A 19,743-nucleotide genomic window follows, 5' to 3' on the forward strand; every position below is an offset into this window, starting at 1 on the left:
GCGAAACTCTGTGGCCATTTGTGCAATGTGTTGGCAGACTGCCGTAATCAAAGACGCTTCCCCAATAACCCTGTGACACCCAAATTGCTCAGAAACTCAAGGGACAAAATTGTTGCTGCTGTTTGGGCCATACCAGAAGATACTGTCCCAAATACAGCATCAGGGTTCTGCTGTGCCGGGCAGCACACAAACCTGCAAGACTAAGTCAGTCCCTGCCCCAAAGATCTTGCACTGAAACGGAGCAAGAGAGACAGTGTGTAGAAATGCATAAACAGAAAAGGAAGTGTCAAGCCATAGCGAGCTAGCAGTGCAATCGGCCGTCGGCCCACCCCATGCATTGCCATGGCTGAGCAGAGTGCAAGAATCTGGATGCAGATGGAAAAACTACACAGACTTTGTGGGTTTAACAGATGAGTCTTCACGGGGACTCCCAATTTCAGTTCTACGCTTTCTTAAGCCCAACAGCAAAACCAACGGAGGCTACGGGGAAAAGTGTGGTCTGCCAGGATTTCCCCTGGGTCTCATGCCTGTACCACACTGTGACAGACAGCAACCTCGCAGCTGGAGCGCGTGACGGAGGGGTCATTGGTCCAGGGCTGGCACATCTGGATCCTCACCCCAGATCATCCAGGGAGGAGCAGCCTCGAGCAATCCCCCATCTGCCTGTGCCATAGCCCCTCGCCTGCTCCTTGGGGTGGCTGTAGGGCTCTGCTCTTGGATGGGGTCCACTGCCCATCTAGCAGTTACAGGGGTTGTGCAGTGGTACAAAGGCTGGGGAAGGCTCTGAAGGCATCAGCGATTGCTTGGCCCCGTCCATGGGGTGCTGCACCAGCCCCACCACGGGGGCTGCCCAGAAGAGCCGAATGGGGAAGTCCCACTGCCACAGACCCACGCCGCCCTCCCTCACCTTCCCACAAAAAGGTTTCTAACACATATGTGCTTGGGCTGCCCCAGAAAATCCAGCTTCATCCTCTCGGTCCATCGACGAGGGGGGCAGCTGTCAGGTAACGTGGCAGCGACCGAGCGGCTCCAGCCCAGGGAAGATGGGATCCCTGGGGACGCTCATCAAAAAATCCTCATTAAGCCTTAACTGCCATCCACCACCTGGGCCTCAAGGCAGGGGCAGCCGTGCTGGGAAGAGGAGAGTCAGCCCATGCTGGTAGTTTTCCAACGGACGTGGCCGTGGGGCTGGGGGCCGCACCACCCAAAAAGCAGCATGGCAACCTGCCCAGGAACGGGGCTTTTCTGCTGCTGTAACATGTGCACAGCAGGGTGACGCCTTCCCTCGCACAGAGGAAGCATATCCTGCCTGCGTGAATTCAAACACAGCCAGTCTCACAAAACTACTTTCTTCTCCATATCCCGCCGCTGGTCAGAGAGGCCAAGGTCCCTCCAGTCCTACATATTTTGGCAAAATCGAACGTGAGCCTGGCAGAAGGCAACCCCAGGCCAGTGAAACCGCAGAGAGGGATGCAGCCACAGGGCTGATTACCTCTTCTGACAACGAGCATCAGTGCTAACGAGTGCAGTGCTGCTCACACTTTCTGTCCATCTGCTGCAAAAACTTCCCCTCCCCACCCCACATCTCAGCTGCAACCCCTCTGGCCATCTCTTACACCTTCTAAAGCCAAATGGTCACAGAGAGGCACTAAGGCTTCTAGGCACCACAGGGAGCTGGCCACGTGGGGCTCCCCACCACCCTGAAATGGAAATTAAAGAGTTCCCGACATGGTGACTCTGTTGTGGTAACATCCTGGGGGCCAGATTTAACAGACAGTGTAGGAAGGCTTTGAGAAGGAGCGAGGATGGACATCCCAGATGCCTGAACTTGCAGGGCAGGTCCTACCTTCCCCACCAAAATGCTTGCCCAGAAGTATCGGTGCAGTATCATCCTCTTTGCAGCGAGAGGAACAAAGACGACTTTATTGTTAGAGCAGCTTGGGGGAACAAAGAAAGACTTTTAAAAGCAAGGCCATAATGAATATGTTGCATGCATGTGCGCTTGGCTTCAGAGCTGCACAGCTGAGAGCTCTGGGGAAGTGGCACGGGCTATTTCAGTTTTTCAGCTCGCCTGCTCCTACAGCAGACATTCACGCTGGAGCTGCAGTAGCTACCAAGAGCAGGAAAGGAGGCAAGAAAAAACGGGAGTTGCCCCAGAGATTGGCAGTAAGACAGGGTCCAAGCACTGCAAAAGCCTGGGGTGAGACGAGCAGCAAAATTACTTTTGCTGGGGACATGGCAAGGTAGAGAAGGAGGACAAGCTTCTGGTCACCTACTGAGGATCTGGGATTCTTCTCCAGCTCTGACGCCCAGTCCCTGAGTAACCTGGGAAAGTCACTTAATTTATTTTTGCCCCTGTGATAATGCTTCTTCCTCTTACTCCAAAATAGCATCTAACCAGTGCTCAGGAACCATCCTGGCCCAACAGGTATCCCAGCAGACTGATGTCTCAGGTGCATAAAAGCAGAGTGTTTCTGATACCCACTGCCTCACAGCAAGACAAAGATAAATGCTTCTGGCCACCAACATATTTTTAGTCAAGAGAAGTAACTTCAGGGTGCAAAAGTTTAGTTTGACCCTTGCCTAAAACACACGGGATTAAAGTCCCCTGTGTTTTAGGATGCATGTCATCAACCTCTTCTCTCATGCTGCAAGAATTACTTGTAATTGCAACCACCACAGTCAGGAGGTTCTTTGCAGGAGCAAATAAATGCAGCCAGGGTGAGTGAGGCTGGCAGAGCTGGGCTTCTGCCCTACATAGACATAGATGTTAATAACCATGAAATTACCCTTCCCATTAAAAAAGAAAGCCAAAGTGCATGACTCCTGAAGCTGTTTTTCTGCATCTCTACTTTACTTTTTCTGCCGTTCCATTAGGGCTGAGTTCCAGGCATTTACGCAGCCCTTGTCTCTCAGCAACACAATTATTTTGGAGTTTATTTCTTTTAGAACAACTTCATAATTTTTTTCTGGTGCCAAAGAAAAGAGTCAGGGAAGGAGGCAGGTATAGGAAGCTACATTTCCAATATAGTGGAGAAATTTAGAGCAAGTTTACAAGCAACCCCACTGCTGACAGCTAAAGCACTTCTTGCGAAATTAAATCATACAGGACAGCATTGTTACTAGTTGGCCAATTCCTGATCTTCCAAACCCAACCTTCCTATTTTTCATGCAAAGATGATAATTGTTAGTAACACTATTATCGTGAAATCAGCAGTCTGCTTTGCTCAAGAGACCCTGGTCAGAAAATGGAAGATTTTTTCCATGTTCCTCAGGCTTCATTAGTAACAATTAACTGTACAGAGAAAAGGAGAAAAGAATTATCCTTTGCAGAGAATTACCCTAGAATTATATGGCTGTGACAGACACCAAAATACCAGGCTAGTCACCCATCTCAGTGACTAACCCCAGACAACTGTCATCACGCAAAACACGAGGGTGCTTTTTCTTTCGGTACCTGTGCAGGGCAGGAGGGGTGCGGAGGGTTCAGCGACTCAGCCTCATTCTACGAGATCTTTGTGGTCAGGAACCCCCCGTGGAAAGCGGCAGATGGCGAAGGGGGACAAGCTCCGCTGCTGGCAGCGTCCTCTGACAGCACACGCCACCATCACCCTTCCCCCTTCTCCAAAACAACCCCGAGCACGCAGGAAGGTTTTCGTACGTGCCTCTTTTTCTTCTCCTTAATTCCTTCCCGGTCCTTCCAACCCACGGAAATTCCCGGCAGAACCCATCCGTTCCTCCCCAGGTGGGATGCGGCTGGCACCACGCATTTCCAGGAAAATGGAAAAATTCAATACAGAGACGCTCCCCGGGGCGCACCTTGCTCCCGAACGGGTCTCACGCACGGGGAAACCCGGCGGTTTTGGACGGGAAAGGTTTCTCCGACTCCGACCGACGCCAAAGCCCGAAACCCGCGGGCGCAGCCCCAGCCCATCGCTCCCGACCCTGCCTCGGACCCCGGCGCTTCCTCCTCCCCCGGGGACACCATATTTTCACGCCACGGGTGATCGGGGCCGCCGGTCGGGAGCCCCCACCGGGACCACCTTCAAGCCCTCGGCTCCTCCATCCCATCTCCTCCATCCCCCTTCCTCCAAGCATCCCCGCGACCCCCCCCCCGCCCCCGGCTCGGCTCAGCCTCTACCCCCCGCGGCGGGGCCTGCACCGCCCGCCGGGCCCGGGGCTCGGCCCCTTCCTCCCCCCGTCCTGGGGGGCCTCGGAGCCGGGATGCCGGCTGGGAGGGGGGGTGGAAGGAAGAGAAGGGGATCTGCGCTATTTCCAGCCTCCCCCCCCCGCCTTGCAGTGGCTGCGGGGAGGCTGAATGCCGCAGGTAGCTCTAAGCATTGTGGGATACATCCCCGCACATCCCGGCCCGCCCGGGCCTCCCGCCCTCCCTCTACCCCCGGGGCGGCGGCACCTGCCCCGCCGCTACCCCCCCTCTCCTCCTCCTCCTCCTCCTCACCGCCTTCCCCATCCCGCCGCCCCCGCCGCCCCCGCCGAGCCCGCCCGGGGGACACCCACCCCGGGCTCGGCGGCGGGCGCAGCTCCGCTCAGCCCGGGGAGAAGGACAGTGTGTGTGAGGAGACGGGGGGGGGTAGGATGAGGCCGCGCAGCCCCCACCCCCTGCCCCGCTCACCTGGCGCTCGGCGGGGTGGGATGCTCCGCTCCGCGCCGCCCGCACAAAGAGCAGGAAATGGCTGCAGCAAGTGCACTCACTTCCGCGGCTCTCCGGCGGCCCCTCCGCACGGCGGCGGCGGCGGCGGCGGCGGTGGCGGGGGGGAGCCCCGGCCCCCGCCGCGGGAAGGGGCTGGAGCCGTGCGGGCGGCTCCTCCCCCGGGCAGCGGCGGGGGTTGCATCCTCCCACCCACCGTATCCCCCACGCACACACACGGGTAAACCCCCCGCTCCGCTGAGGGAAGGTTGGGCTGGCGGCAGAGCGGCGATGGTGGGGAGGGGGAAGGCCACCAGCCACCCCCCCCCCCCCCCCCACCACCCGGCTCGGTAGCCGGAGGGGAGAGGGTAGGGGCTGGCTGCCGGAGCCCCCCCCCCCCCGCCCCGGAGGCCTGATGCTGGGTGAGAGCGTTGGGGTCCATGAGAAGGGGGGACCCGGCTGGGATTCTCCGTCTCCCCGCTGCTGAGCTCGGTGGGTCTCAGGAATTCAGCCGCTGTTCCCCTCGGAGGACCTGTGCCACCCGTCGTTAGGTTTTACCTACCATTTTAAGGAAAGCCCTGTTTACAGAATACATAGAAAAGCCTTGGCTCACTGAGCGTGTTAGGGACCAAAACCACAAGGCAATGCCTTTGCTCAGAGCTCCAAGCCTCTTCTGAGTCAGCGCCGCATCCAAAAGATCTTCCTCTTGGCATTTTTGGCATCTGGCATTTCTTCAGGGACCAGCTTCCAGTCCTTCTGCTCGTGCTTCCTTTTAAAGCTCCAATACAGCTCTTCAGATCCACTGTGAAATCCAAACTGGACCTCTTAACAGCTTTCAGCGGAACATCGCCTCATGGTGATTGATGGCAACCCTGGATGGGGCCTTCGTTCATTTTTCTGCAGCCCTCTCGGCTTCTGGTGCTGCTGCCTGTTTGTTTGTTGAAAGGCATCGGTGGATACCCAAGGACTGTTGAAAGTCTAGATACAGGCCTAAATACGTTTCCTTTCCTGAGCATCAGCCTATGCGAAAAATGGACTGCCGTCTGGTCCCTCCTGGATTAGAGTGACCACTCCTGATTCCTTAGGGACTGCTGCTCGGTTGTCCGTGCCAGTGTGGGGCTGACCTTCCTCCCCATGGGTGTCTGTTGGCTCTGCAGGGAAGCTTGGACACCAGGTTTACACCGTAGCTCTGTGGCTATAAGTTGGATGGATGCCATGGGATGAAGACACCGGGGGCCGCAAACTACAAAAGCAGCAAGACGGTCTTAGGAACTATCTTTGTGTTAATAGGCAGGACTACACCTGAAAAAATGTATTAATAGCATCTCTGGGAGTAGACTTTTCTCCTTCCCCTGCATAGTATTTCTTGTATCTCACCTTTGACTGAAACATTTTGTAGCCATCGTTCCTCTTTTTACTATGTATTACTTGTCAGAAAAATTCAGTAAGTGAGCATTGTTACTGCAGATCCAAAAGATTTAACAGCTAATATTGCTCTGAGGCGGTGGGTGAAACAGGGTCAGTTCAAGAAAACTGTGGCAGTAAAAACGGCTGTGGACTTTTTTCTGCACAGTTTAATCTGCTCCCATTATCAGCCAGGCTCAGGGGAATGGGAATTCCATGAATGTTATGATATTATTTTAATTTTCTACTCTGTGTTGTCTCTGCTCGTAGAATAATAGAATGAGCTTCCCTGCATTTGTCCTGCAGATCTCTCTGCAGGCTGGGAAGAACGGCGGTGGAGGGCAGGCCCCATACAGCTACAGGCGCAGGAGTGTGCGCATCAGCTGGTTATGCGTGGAGGGGAGAGATAACGTGATAGTGGGATGGGATGAGCTGAACAGAAGAATACACACAAATTTGAAGTGGCTGCCAAGTGAGATTTAGCAGAGCCATTCACCTGAATCCTGCCGTGCTGACGAGCGCAGCGTTCAGAGAGGACAAAACCAAACATCGCATAGAAACATGTTCATTAGAAAAGGTTTCAGGAAATTCTAGATTTTTTCAGGCCTAATTTTAAGGCAGTTATGCACTGGAACAAGTACTAACAACCCTCACTTCCCCAGGGTGACCAACACATGCCCAGGAAGGAGATTTTCATGGCTAATGTTGCTGCACTCCAGCCCCTGCTCTCCACTGAGAAGCATCAGCTGCTCTTTCGAGATGAGGTTACTGCTTGACTGCCTTTTCCTCGCTGGGACGCCAGCCTGGCTGTGCCAGCACCTGGCCGTAGCAGCAGCAGGTCAGGGACACGCTGGGACAGTGCTCTGGGCCTCGGCTCCGGCCAAATGTGCAACGTAGGCAGAGCCGTGCACCCACTGCCTCTGCTAACCAGCAGGCAAAAGTAGGGACAAGCACGGTCTCCCACCTTCCTGAAACACAGTCAAGCGAAGAGGGTCGAACTGGCAAAGGGATTCTCAATACTTCCTACCCCCATAAACCCAGCGCATAATCTAAACCCCAGAACACAGCCATAGTTCTGGGGAACAGAGATATTTCAGAAAGCCAGAAGAAGCCTGTTTGCTTCTTGGTGGGGAGGATTTGGAGGAAGAGCAAGCTGTATGATTGTAAGTGCATGAGGATGTTTTTTGCGTTTTTGCTAACATATAGTGAAAGCCATGGTTGGGACTCAGCAATTTTATTATTTGTAAAAATACATATTGCGTACATAGAAATACTGCAAAAGAAAACTGAACATAAAACATCACAATATTATTTTGTGCAACACCCGGTAGCTAATAAATATTACACTTATCTCATTCAAATATAAATATAATCTCAGAAACTTTATTTGGTGGAGCAATAATGCTGCTACTTAATAGCAACCTCCTCAAGCTTGATAGACCCCTGGTTCCTCCAAGGATGGAGGGGGCAGCAAGCCAGAAGCTCAACTTTGTGAGCCTGCAGATACCCCTGCCACAGAGTGTGCTCAGGGAAGAATAATTTCAGAGTATCCTGTGGTTGTATGGATTGTCTAAGTGCAATCGAGAGGGGGAGAAAATAGGGTTACGGCCAGCTGTCCTCAAATTTAGCTGCAGATGTGCAGTTTAATGTGGTTAGGGCTACTGAAAACTTCACTGGCTAAATGCCAAGTTTAGCATCACCACAATGTGACAACAGGCTAAGTCAGACTAAAGGATGAGAAGGACAAAGAGAAACTTAGCTTAAATTAACTGCAGGCAAGAATTCAAAATCTGTTTATAGTTGATCATATTCCACATATTAGTTCAGACTACTGAGAGATTTTGGCAGCAATCCTGATTTGAAGGTAGCACTCTGATCCTGCATTTAGGATTGACAACCTCCGGTCTGAATGTTAGGATTCCGCTTGCCTGGGAGAGTCATTCTGCATGATATTTGTAGGACTAAACCAAAGAAAATAATGTGGAATCAAAGCAAAGTGGGAAGATGTATAAGGCAGGAACTAATGCCTTGCCCTTATCCATATACCTGAAAAGATATTCTGGCTCCTAAAAGCTGCCCTAGAACCATGGGTCTGAAAAATACTAAAAATTAAGCCTCCTTCTATGAAGAAATAGTTTGACACAGGATATGTGAGATCATGGGATTACATTATTTCCTTGTTCCATTTTTGTTGGCAGACTTCTGTAATGATGGGAGAGAGTGCTGCTGGAAGTTTGCACCTCAGAGTTTTTGTAAACTGCTGTCACATAAGGTTTACTCATGTTCTCACCTGCCCAAACAGAGAAGTATGAAAAATGCATACTGCATATATGCACATATCATCTGTGAGTTCCCTTGACATCTCTAGTTATTGTTAATGCTTAGCAGAAAGCCCTAATCTTATTTACAAGTTCTGCAGGACACCAACACCCACACTTTTGGTTTTGAGGTCAGTTATGTCAAAACAGTGTCTCTGTCTTGTGGTGAAAATATATATTTTAATTGAAATACCAGGAGATGGATGTTGTTTGTACCTTCTTCTGCTGTCACCGCGCAATGTGGAACTCCTCGTGGAGTAAGTACCCAGGCAGTCTGTCCATTCACATAGAACTTTTTCTTTGATCAGTCCCTTCGTTCACAGAAGAGATGGCAAAGTCTTTACTCGTGATGATTCAGTTACCCTTTGAAGTAGGAGAAAACTCTTCTCATTATCACTGATGCACTGATCACATACTCTGCATGTTTTCTTCCAGTGGCTACCTTTCTGAGCCCTCTGGCTCCTTCCTTCCAAACACACCACTTCAGGAGTAGGTTCCTGTACCTTTCACAGATAATCAGATCCTGGGATCCCATCTTGTCCTAGACTGAAAACACATAGCACTCTGCACTGCTCAGTCCTCCATACTCCATTCAAAGAAATTGGATGGAGATCATGTATTTATCTTCTGATGTAGAAAGACTGAAGAAAAAAACAATATAAACTTTCACCTTTGACTTCCTCCCTCCAAGAATGTCTCCATTTGCCTCAGAGTCCCATTTTCCCACTTGCTACACAATGCAATTTGAGAATTTCAAGACTCTTCAACACGTTGCTTATTCTCTTCCTTCCTTACAAAATCTCATACACATGCAGACACCTCTTCAGTTTACCAAGTACCAGAATCCTGTTCCTGTTATGCCACAGTGTCAGAGAAAATCATGCAAAGGGAGAACAAAACCATTTTGAAATATCAGCATCAGAAATGCAGTCACTAAATCCAGCCTGTTCCTGTGTGTCTTAGGCTTATTCCTGTTCAGAGCTTTCAGGTCCAGCCCACTCTGAATTAGAAAGCCACAGAAATGTCTAAATGTTCCTCCTCAGTTAAAGACAGGGTTTTTTTTCCCCAGGGAAGACCTTCATTTGGGTGTTCACAGAACTGGAATAGTAATGTCAGATGTCTTAGTTTTCAGGCTGTGTCTTCAGGAGAAACCCATTCACTGGATTGTGTGGTTCAGGACTCTGTGCTCAATTGCTGCTTATGCTTGTAAGATGCAAACCACGCTCTTGGCCAAACCAAAGCCTGTGTCTGTCTAGGCTCAGGAAGACCTGGGGATATCTTGTCTGTCTGGAAGTACCAGCCTCTACCTTCTCCTTCTCCCCAGGCATATGGCAAGTGTCTATGGTGAGAGGATTCCTGTTAATGCTTTGTGTGGGGAAAAATCCAGCCACCTGACCTCTCAGGACTCTCTTGGCTTCGCTTAGCAGCTGGTACCATGATTACAGATCAAACTCAGAGATTTCACTCAGGTGATACAGCAGAACAGAAAAGGACGGCCGGTCATCTTTCCTCTAAGCAGGGAGAGAAGAGAGAGAGAGAACATAAATGTCAGCTTGAGAGGAATGGCAAGGTTAGAAGGAAAACCTCGTGAAGAATCTGAGCATTAACAAAAATACAATCTATTGTATAGAGAAATGCCAATGGAAGAATGAGCTTCCTTCTGTGCAATGTTTCTTTTCTACTAGCAGTGAATTTTGCCTAGTGAACACTAAGTACCTTTACAAGGTTGGCTGTCATTTTTACCATCACTATTAAAATTCACTATTAAAAATAATTAAATTAAAAAGAATTAAAATTAAAAAAATTCACTATATTATTCACTATCAACAGATCTACAGCTTTCTTAGGAAGCAAACTGTTGAATTGACTTGAGTTAGGTGCACTACATAGACTTTTCAGTGAAGTCAACACACTCTACAGAAACAGCACGTTAAATAAAAGCAAAGAGCCTAGAGTTTGCTCACTAGTACAGATGAAAGCTACTGAGTGCTTCACCTCCAGGATTTTATCTTGTGTTAGCATGTGAAGTATATACCTCTCTCTCCTCCTAAAAGCCAAGGGGGAGAGAGCTCTTGTCTTTGGGAACTCGGGCTTTCCCATTACAATACTAACCATCATCCAGCAGTGGCTCATGACCTCATAAATCGCCTTGGAGGCCAGCTTGGGTTTGTAGAGCCGAAATCCTGCATTGATTTCTTCCACCACTTCTCCATTGGTGCGATTCTCATAGGGGATTTTACCTTCACTGAAGACCTCCCACATTAGCACTCCTAAAGCAAGAAAATGAGAAAAATCACAAAGAAGCAAATAAAATGCTCAGTAGGCCCATGGCCACCTTCCACCTGCTCTTCTCTGCAGCTCAGCATTGAGGTCTGTTACTTGGAAAAGCATTTTCACTTGGATTCTCAGTACAGATCTGAAAAGTCAGGCCCTAACACAGCTGTACAGTTTGAGGATGCCAGCTAGGATCTCTGCTGGGCACCGGATTGTGTGGAAGTACCAGTCTGGTCACTGCAAGTTTGACTTCTCTGCATCCTGATAGTGTAGCATGACAGGGATGTCTTTCCCCATGAGTCAGATGAAGTCCAAGTGTGTTATGTGTCAGAAAGCAGCATTGTATGTCTTCTCCCAAACTCTGAAGAAGAGGGAATGCTTGTGCATGTACTCCATCCAGATGTGCAGTCTGGGAAAGAAAACCCGCTTTTTGTCACTCATTCAATTTATCTGTTTTTGCTTCCAATTAATCACATACAAGAGAAATGTCACTGATGTTCCCGTCTGCAGTGTGTCCTACACCAGAATCTGCTTATATTTTGGTGAGGCTCAGGAGCAAGAAAGCAATATGAACTGCTCCATTCCTGTTAGTCAGCTTAGCCTCAGTACTGGGAACTCCTCGCCTGCAAAACGTCCCAGGTGGTGTGATTTGCTGGGATGAATTCACATGCAGTGACAGTGGAATTTCAAAGGATTGCAGCATATTTTTCCTCTTTTCCTAAACAGACAAATGTTTTTCTATCATTACTGCTCAGAGCAGTACAGAAACTCGTGCTTCTCTAGTGTGGTGGAAGAGATAGGCAAAGACAAAAAGACTGTGGAATACATCGCAGTTGGCTACCACATCAGAGATGCTCTGCAAATGGAGTGAATACAAGGCATCTGTGTTATTATTAAGTTTAATTTCTTTTGTCGCCTAATATGACTGACTTGGTAAGTTGTGTTCACATTGTGTTAGAAAAGGGAGACAGACAGATAGATAGAGTGATCTGAAATAAAGTTGTGTAACTCCACAGGCAACTTTGCTAAATAATGCCAACTTCCCAGCTTTGAATTCTTCAAAGAGGAAGATGCATAGAGATTGCAGCTCCCCACCAATGATATTGGCTCTACTGAAGAATAAGCAAAGCAGCTGTACTCCCGCAGTGTGCAGATTCCTGCACTGGGAATTTCTCATACCCATTTTGTTCTCCTGGACACAGCAGGATTTCAGGCCTGGCAGAAGAGATGAATGGGCTGCAGAGTAGCAGAGCAGAAAGCTTCTCACAGTCATGAGACCATGACATGACAGAGGAATCCTCTTATGCAAACCCCACTGGATGGGGAGATAACAAGTCTGACAGATGTACAACACTGCTGTCTGCACATTTCACAAAGAAGGACTGACCAACACAAACAAAGCTCACCAATATTTCAGCCCTGAAACTGGAGTGAGCCAACTTTACCAGGCTTGGCTTGACTGTAAATCAAACTGAACACCCTTTTTGGAAGCATCTGGCTCTCAGCGTACAGGCCGGTTTCCTATTTGTGAAGCAGATGAACATTCTCACCAAAGTAGCATCTCTCCCCATGTCACTGCCACTTTGCTGTGAGGTGTCAGAGAGAGCTCCACTGGCAAATGTTGTCCCTTGTTATTACGTGGTGAGTGCTGACAGCCTCTTCCACATGTCAGGGGACACGGAAAGAGGAATGGTGCTCTTGGAAGCATCTCCAGGTTAGGTTCTCGAAGGCAGTTTTGTGGGTCTGAGCACCCAGCTCCCACCACGCTGCTGGTAACCCACCACAGGAATGCACAACTTCAACCACAGCAGAAGGCAGTAAAGGGAGAGGGAAGCAGAGAATTCACAAGCGCAGACTAGCAAAGGTCATAATCCTGCATTATTTACTGCGAGGCCCAGAGCTGAGTGGCACCCCATTGACTGTGTGCTGTGCACAGCACACTGCACCGATTCATTCTGCAGTACCGTGATTTGCATGCTAGCTGGAGATGGGCCAGATACATTAGCGTGCCAGATCAACAGGCCAGGGGATAGCCTTTGTTATCTCCAGTGCCAATGACTTTGGGGAAAAAAATATACAACGGTTTTCTTATCTACGAGGGTCCAGAAGGGAGACCAAAGAACAGATGCAAATCATAAACCAATGCATTGGGGAGCAGGAAACGAGGTGAGAAAATGTGAGCAGTGAAATAATATTTGCAGATCAGCATAAAGCAAATGGAGTCAGCAGAGCAAACTTGGAAAGACAGAGGGTTTGAGTGAAGCATCAGTGCCTGGGACTGACATGCAGAGAGATGGAGTGCCTAAATATCTTTCCATTCCTTTCCTTATACAATCTTGACAGTGACTCTCTAACTTTTTCTTGGGCACTCCTGCTATATCAGCATGAAATAGAGTTTATTATTTGGTATTATATAGCATTGCACAGGTATAATACATTAAATTGATGGTACTTGCACTGTTCCAGAGTATCTAGGTAGTTTACTACTCTTTCCTTTCTTTCACTTAAATGATTTAGGCTTGCTTTCTTAAGCCATTATTCAGGCAAAACACCTCTGGAGCCCAGAGGATGTAGTGTTTAGGAGAGTTTACTTGAGAACTGAGCCCCTAGGTTTTCTGAGTGGTGTTTGTTGAATTTTTTCCATTCTGACAAGAGGTTCTTACCAAATGACCAAACGTCAGATTTGGTGCTATAGTTGCTGTAGGAGAAAACCTCTGGAGCAGACCACTTGACTGGAAACTTGGTACCCGTGGAGCTGGTATACTGATCGTCAAGGACAATCCTGGAAAAGGAAAAGAAGGGAGCGTGCTGAGTAACCCTCCACATCCCATGACAGCCCTGCAGGGAGGGTGTGCAGCCTCGGTGGCATTACCTCGACATCCCGAAGTCAGACACTTTGACCACGTGGGATTCCCCCACCAGGCAGTTCCTAGCGGCCTGCAAGAAAAGAAGGTGCAAAGGCAGAAGGTCAGAGCTGAAGGACTATCACAGCCGCTCAGTTGCTTTTCTCCTGGCAGAGCAGATAGTACTTGAAAAAAGGAGAATCAAAGTGACATCGTACCATACAAAGAGGGCAAAAACTTCAGGTTCCCGTGCCTTCTGTACATTTTACAGCCAGCATGTTCCTGCTGCCACAAAAGCTGTTCAACCACCAGTCTGACTTGCAGGCCCTTGTTGCCCAGAAAGGGCAGAGAAAGACCCTGAAATACCCACAGCTCCTCACAGTCCTTGCTCCCCTAACGAAACAGCAGCAGTGACTGATGCAGCTTGATTGAACACCACGTAATTAAAAGTATTTTATTAGCAATGCATGTTTATACATATGTTAGAACAGGTCTTTTTGGCATCTTTGCTGATTTTAGACGTGAAGAGTGGGCAGTACCCAGGAACTGTGGGAGCAGGGGCTCTCGGGGAGTGAAAGAGTCCGCTCAGAAAAAGAGACAAACTTTATGTCCTCGTTTCTTCTCTCCCAAACACAATTAAGGGAAATAGATTAATTAGTGCTCCGGGGGATGGTTTTTTTTCCTAAAATATTAATGCTGCTCCTGCAATAAGGGGAGATACTGAATCCCCTGTCAACAGATAGGCAGGAGGAGTGTGAAAGCTGAAATTAAGGAAGGGAGAGAGCACAGGGAAAAGCCCAGCTGGAGCAGAGAAAAAGTCTATGTGGGACCAACATACCAGGTCTCTGTGGATGACAGAGTTTTGTTCCAGATAAGCCATTCCCTCGCACACATCTTGGCACATCCCCAGCAGGGTTTCCTTTGAAAAACTGCCCCGCTGGCTCCTGAGGTAGTCGGACAAGCAGCCGTTCTCCATGAACTCAAACACCAGGCTTATGGGAGCGTTCTCAAAGCACACGCCATAAAGCTGGACTAGCTTGGGGTGAGACAGCTTCCTGTGGGATAGGGAGGGAAGACGCAAAAGAGGCTGAAATAGGCTCAGTGCCTTCTATCCTTATATATCTGCATCCCTCTCTCTGCAAAGGCCAACCATGAAAGCAGAAAGAAGAAAATGTGTAGACCAAGTCTAACGTCAAGTAGCACTAAGTATCATCCCATTTTAATGGTAATGGTCACCAAAAGACTCTTCTGCATGGAAAATCATCCAATCAAACAAAAATAAAATCCATTTCTGTCTATTTTGAAGGGAGGCAAATGTAAAAAATACAAAGTCAATAAAACCAAAGAGAAATATTTTCAGTTGTGCAAAGCAAAAAAAATTTTGCATGTAAGGTTCTTTCGATAAAATTTCCCTCAAGTTTTAAGAGATTTCTCCATCTAATTACTTTTGACAAAAACCACTTTGCTCTCCAAAACACACCATCAATTAACCCTGCCTTCCAGAACAGCAGAGATCTGCAAGACCATTCTGGATATTGATATTCTGGATATTGAGTTAGAAGCACAGTAATTCACCTACACTTTGAATTGCCTTCCTTTGTAACCACCAGAGCTCACTGGTCTCTCTATACACTATTTAGATACATAGTAGATAATCCAAGTTTTAATCCCCCATTCATAGTCCTGGACATTATCACAACACTTTGGTTCAGTCTTATGAATCCTACAGTGTCTGATTTTCTCGGTGAATCTACTACTTACATCAAGACTTTAGCTTCCTCGATGAAATCCTCTTCTGACATTGCTCCTTCACGAATGGTCTTTATGGCTACTTTTGTCTTCTCCAGCAAGTAGCCAAGGTAGACCACCCCAAACTGACCACTGCCGATTTCCTGTACACGGGTGAGCTCAGAGTGGTTAATGACCAATTTTCCTGTTGATTGTAAGGGAGAAAGAGTGAGGATCTAGCAGTAGAGTGTCAGACAGAAAGCTTTTGTGGGTTAAACATTGAGACAGGACTTGAAGTGAGACTTTCTGGCTCTCCCTCAAATTGTCTGTCTGACCTTTGGTAGCTCATTTGACTAGTCCACGCTGCAGGTCATGTTCAAGAGTAGGAACAACAACATCCCCTTTCTTTCCCCATTTGTCTCGTCTATCCAGTTCTTCAGGGAGGATTGTTTCTACCATGCATATGTACACTACTGAGCACAACATGGTTCTGAGTTTCTTTGATGTCTCCAAGAATTATGACAAAGATGATGATACGAGAAAAATTCTGTAGAGAGCAATACGCAGATGGAGGCATCTTCCAGGAGGGACTCAGCTTTCATAAAGTTATGCTATGCTCCCACTCCCATCACCTTTTTTCAGCATTCATTTCAGTATTTAATGTTGACTTCATTGAGACCCTGGGGTTCTTATCACCTCCCTCAAGGCACTACATGATCAGTTCATTCAGTTATTAATTGTAATGACAAAGATGATAATCTAGTGAATAGTGCAGTGTAAAGATCTGAAGAAAGCTATTTATTGTGGTGATAGTCACATGAATATTCATCAACATCCATGGGGATATTCAAGATCACCCAGCTAACCAGTGAGGAGTGTGATTCCTGTACAGTCATGAGAGTACCGTACCATAGCTTAGCCCTGCAGTGATTGGGGCCTTTTTTCTCCACGAAGAGACTGCATACCGCAAACGAGTGACAAGACCTGAATAACAGAGGAAAAGGATGGGTTCCAGTTACTGTCACAGTCATGGGAAGTGTGGCTATCGCTACCCCAGAAGGCAGTCTGGATACTGGAAACAGATTTATTGTACTGAGTTCTCAGCTCCACTTGAGGGCATCTGAACCTCTATTCAGACTGATTTCCTGGCTGCTAGAAGGAAGCCAATTCTAAGCAGTTTCAGCTTATTTCCCATTTTCACTCTGTCAGCAAATGTGAGCTGTGAGTCTCTGTTAACTTAGATGAAATTCCAAATTATACTTTTTATTTGTAGGGTATTTTTGAAGCCCGGGGTTTCCCTCGGTACTCCTGGACTCTAGGGATGGGAGTCTTTGGTGACTCCCATGTCTGGCTAGGGTTCCTGGCCATGTCCCTAACTTTGTGTCAAATCAAGTCCCAGGGATATATTGCCTCCTGGGCAAGAAGGCCCTGCAGTGTAATTCAAACAGGTAGCTTGGTCTGGCAGTGGTGACACACTCCCATGGGCTCCCAGGAATGAAAGGGCTCTCTGTAGTATGTCATTACGACATCTGTGTTGGTCATAGTCAGCCTTAGAAGGACAACCAGAATGAAGATGTAATGCTGGAAAGGGGCCTGAGATGGTTGTTTTCCTGCCATCCAAGTGCCAGGATAAGTGGAAGAAAAGGTGGTGCCATTTAAAATTTCATTGTAAGGACAGAGGGCTTGGAAGCCTGCCTTCATTCAAAACAGTCACCTGGCTGCATGGTAAAACAGCAGCTTCCCTGGTCAGCATTGGCCTTCACTCACCTCCTGCATTGTGCTGGTGATAGTTGATGAGTTCAGGGATGCAGTCAAACACATGCTTTTCTGCCAAGTAATATCGCTTGGGAAAGTCAGTTGTCTCATTGATGTGATAATGCTTTATAACAGGATTGTTATCCGTGCTGAAAAAGAGGAGGTTTTGTTTGAGGAAAACTAGGTTGCAGCAAAAAGACAGGAATTTGGGGTATAAATGGAGGAGTAGCAAGCGAGCAAAGGGGAGAACCTTCCCTATGCAGAACGAATGGGAGAGGAGCAAGGAGTGAGCTGCAATTGCTAACGAAAGCTGTGTATGTGTATGTTCTTCCTCTCACTCATAGCTGGTCTCATCTCTAGAAAGGTTGAGGTTTCCCGATAAGGTTGGGTATCAAGTTTCTCTGCCTCTTCTTTCTGAAACAAAACTTTCTGCCCCAGCACTGAAACCCTTTCACTAGTCTTGTATTACCCACCTCTGATGTGTCCAGCATATAGTCCATGTTCATCCTACTGACACTTCAGTTGAGGGGACAATTTCATTAAATTTCAACCCCAGCTAAGGGACTATTTATAGGCATATATTTAGATGCAGAGAGAAGTGGAGCATTTAATATGCTTTGCGAATGGCAGCTAACTCTTCTGCCTTTTTTGGAAGTGTTTTCCTCTATCATTTTCATGAGCCTTCTGCTCTGTCTTTATAATGCCAAAACAGCTGCAGAGATTACACTCTCGTAGAAGCCATTTCATTGATGTAATTGATGTGAAAAGCTGCTGAGCTCAGCTGTACCTTAATGCTTTGGTGAAAACGGAGACTGTGTACATGCCAGGCTGCCTCGAATCTCTCACCATGAAGGCACCTTCCCTACCCTGTAACAGGAGCAAAGGAGAGAAAACTCGTTAGAGACATAATGGAAAAAAAGAAGTGGGCTGGGGGCAAAGCTCTGCTTGTTTCAGCCCTGTCTATGCTCAGTCACGAGGATGTGCTAAACATGTAGGAGAAAAAAGAGCCATCAGCCAACTGACAGAACTTGGTCTGTTCCATGCACAGCTCCGATGGCTGCCCAGGGACTGCAGGTACACCCAGCTGGTCTCTCTCGCGTGCTATGTATTTTTAGTTCAGTTTCCTGAGGAAATGAGACTTATGTGCTCGTACTGAGTATGTGTGGGTGTGGGTACACGAGCATGTGTCTGTCTGTCCCTCCAAGCCTCTCCTCTAGAAATTCTGAACCCATTGATTGCTTTCAACCCTATCTGACAGAATACTGGTGGTATCAATTTCCAACAAGTTCAATGAAATGGGCAGCTGTGGAAAGGCAAACCACTTTGAGTCCCCTCCATCAAGAAAGCAGCTACAGAACAAGAGTACCATTTCCTTAACACCAGAGACTCCATATGGGAGTGTATGAAAGATAATTTACCAATGTACCACACGTGCGAAAAGCTTGGCCCAGATCCTGCCCTTTCATAGGTACTCCAGTCGTCTAGTATCTAAACATAAATGTGTGGGAAAGCAGGCTTCCTCCACTCTGGCACTCACAGAACAATTTCCCTTTCTAATTTTTCACTGTAATTGTTTTCTACTCATCTGAATGCTAAAATGTATCATAGGCCATAATCCTGAAGGGCCAGGCACTAATGGATCAGATGGCAGAGGAGAAGATTTAACGTCACAGTTTGGATGTAATATGCTGTGCTGACCTATATATTGATAATAAAAATGGCATTTTTCTTCTGTTTGCAGATAAAGATGCTTTTCATCTGGCATCTCAAGTGCCTGATTATTTTATTCCTTCCTTTGCTTCACATGGTAGATTTCCTCCATTTTATATGTCCTCTGTCCACCCCACAACACTTGGTACAAACCTAATCCACCAAGTGCACTCTGCCTCGGCCTCCTTCCCACCTCCCCTGCAGACTGATTCAGCTCCAGCTCAACACAGAGGCTGAGACTGCTACTGCATCCCCTGCGTATGAACTGCTGGCTTTCAACGTGCAGCTCTGCCCAGGTGAGACCAGGCCACTGAGCTATAAACCTTCCAGGGCTGTCTCTTCAATGTGTGTCTGTACAACATCTACCATATCCGCAGTATAAAATATCTAGCACAGGGAAGCCTAAAAAGGATCTCCAGATGCTGCCGTAGAAGCATCTATATCATGCACAGCGAGGGCTTTCATCTCCTTGGCAGTGTGGGTTTGCTTGCACAGATAAGCAAGTATTGGAGACAGCAACCTGCCTGAGTTACTTTAAGCTCTGTTCTTGCCATTCCCTCCCACTTGACAGCAAACCTGCCCAAAGATCATTCGTGAGCTTGGCCACATGTTTTGGGGGAGCTCTGGGGGCTGTGAGGTTTTGAACCAGAAGGCTCTGCAGCCACATAGGGGTAGTTGCCACAGAAAAGTTGCACTGGTAGGACCAAAAGGAAAAATAAGATCACTAAACCATGCGTGGACACATCCCGTAGGAGTTTATAGGAACTAAAACAATTTTTAAAGCTGCACAACAATGCTTTTAGTTCCATAAAATACTACCATTCCAAGAAACAACACTTTATTCGGGTGTCCTCTTAGTGTAAGAGCTGATTTAAAAACTAAGGTTGTGTTTGTGTGGAAAATTTGAACAAGAGGTGTATTCTTTTTATTTTCACTACAGTCTTCACTGGAAAAGTCTGGCTCAACTGAAAAATTAAAGATGCATGCTGACATGCACACATACACACACAAAACTAAAAAAAAAAACACCTAAACTCATACTCCTGGCTTTCACCCAAAACAT

The 19,743-nt window shown here is 47.7% G+C and overlaps 2 protein-coding genes across 4 annotated transcripts in view; both read right to left on the minus strand.

Moving 5' to 3' along the window:
- The window catches only part of CYFIP2 (cytoplasmic FMR1 interacting protein 2), a 56,339-nt gene extending 51,535 nt beyond the window's left edge, over window positions 1-4,804 (minus strand). Inside the window, exon 1 of one of the 3 annotated variants that reach the window (XM_069772852.1) lies at window positions 4,634-4,804. The gene's annotated coding sequence lies outside the window, so the exon portion shown is untranslated. Of the gene's footprint in view, window positions 1-3,457; window positions 4,043-4,633 lie in introns of those variants that run through there. The other 2 variants (XM_069772849.1, XM_069772851.1) reach the window with 2 other exon arrangements.
- A 2,534-nt stretch (window positions 4,805-7,338) lies between these two features.
- ITK (IL2 inducible T cell kinase) overlaps window positions 7,339-19,743 on the minus strand; it is a 33,302-nt gene continuing 20,897 nt past the window's right edge. The window contains exons 9-17 of the mRNA XM_009912581.2: window positions 17,758-17,837; window positions 16,983-17,119; window positions 16,125-16,199; window positions 15,249-15,420; window positions 14,326-14,542; window positions 13,517-13,581; window positions 13,308-13,426; window positions 10,483-10,640; window positions 7,339-9,881 (exon numbers count right to left, since the gene is read on the minus strand). Of these exons, the coding sequence (XP_009910883.2) occupies window positions 9,810-9,881; window positions 10,483-10,640; window positions 13,308-13,426; window positions 13,517-13,581; window positions 14,326-14,542; window positions 15,249-15,420; window positions 16,125-16,199; window positions 16,983-17,119; window positions 17,758-17,837 (1,095 nt within the window). The 3' untranslated portion in view covers window positions 7,339-9,809. The remainder of the gene's footprint in view (window positions 9,882-10,482; window positions 10,641-13,307; window positions 13,427-13,516; window positions 13,582-14,325; window positions 14,543-15,248; window positions 15,421-16,124; window positions 16,200-16,982; window positions 17,120-17,757; window positions 17,838-19,743) is intronic.

This window comes from Haliaeetus albicilla, chromosome 27, assembly GCF_947461875.1.
Source record: "Haliaeetus albicilla chromosome 27, bHalAlb1.1, whole genome shotgun sequence".
Lineage (NCBI taxonomy): Eukaryota > Metazoa > Chordata > Aves > Accipitriformes > Accipitridae > Haliaeetus > Haliaeetus albicilla.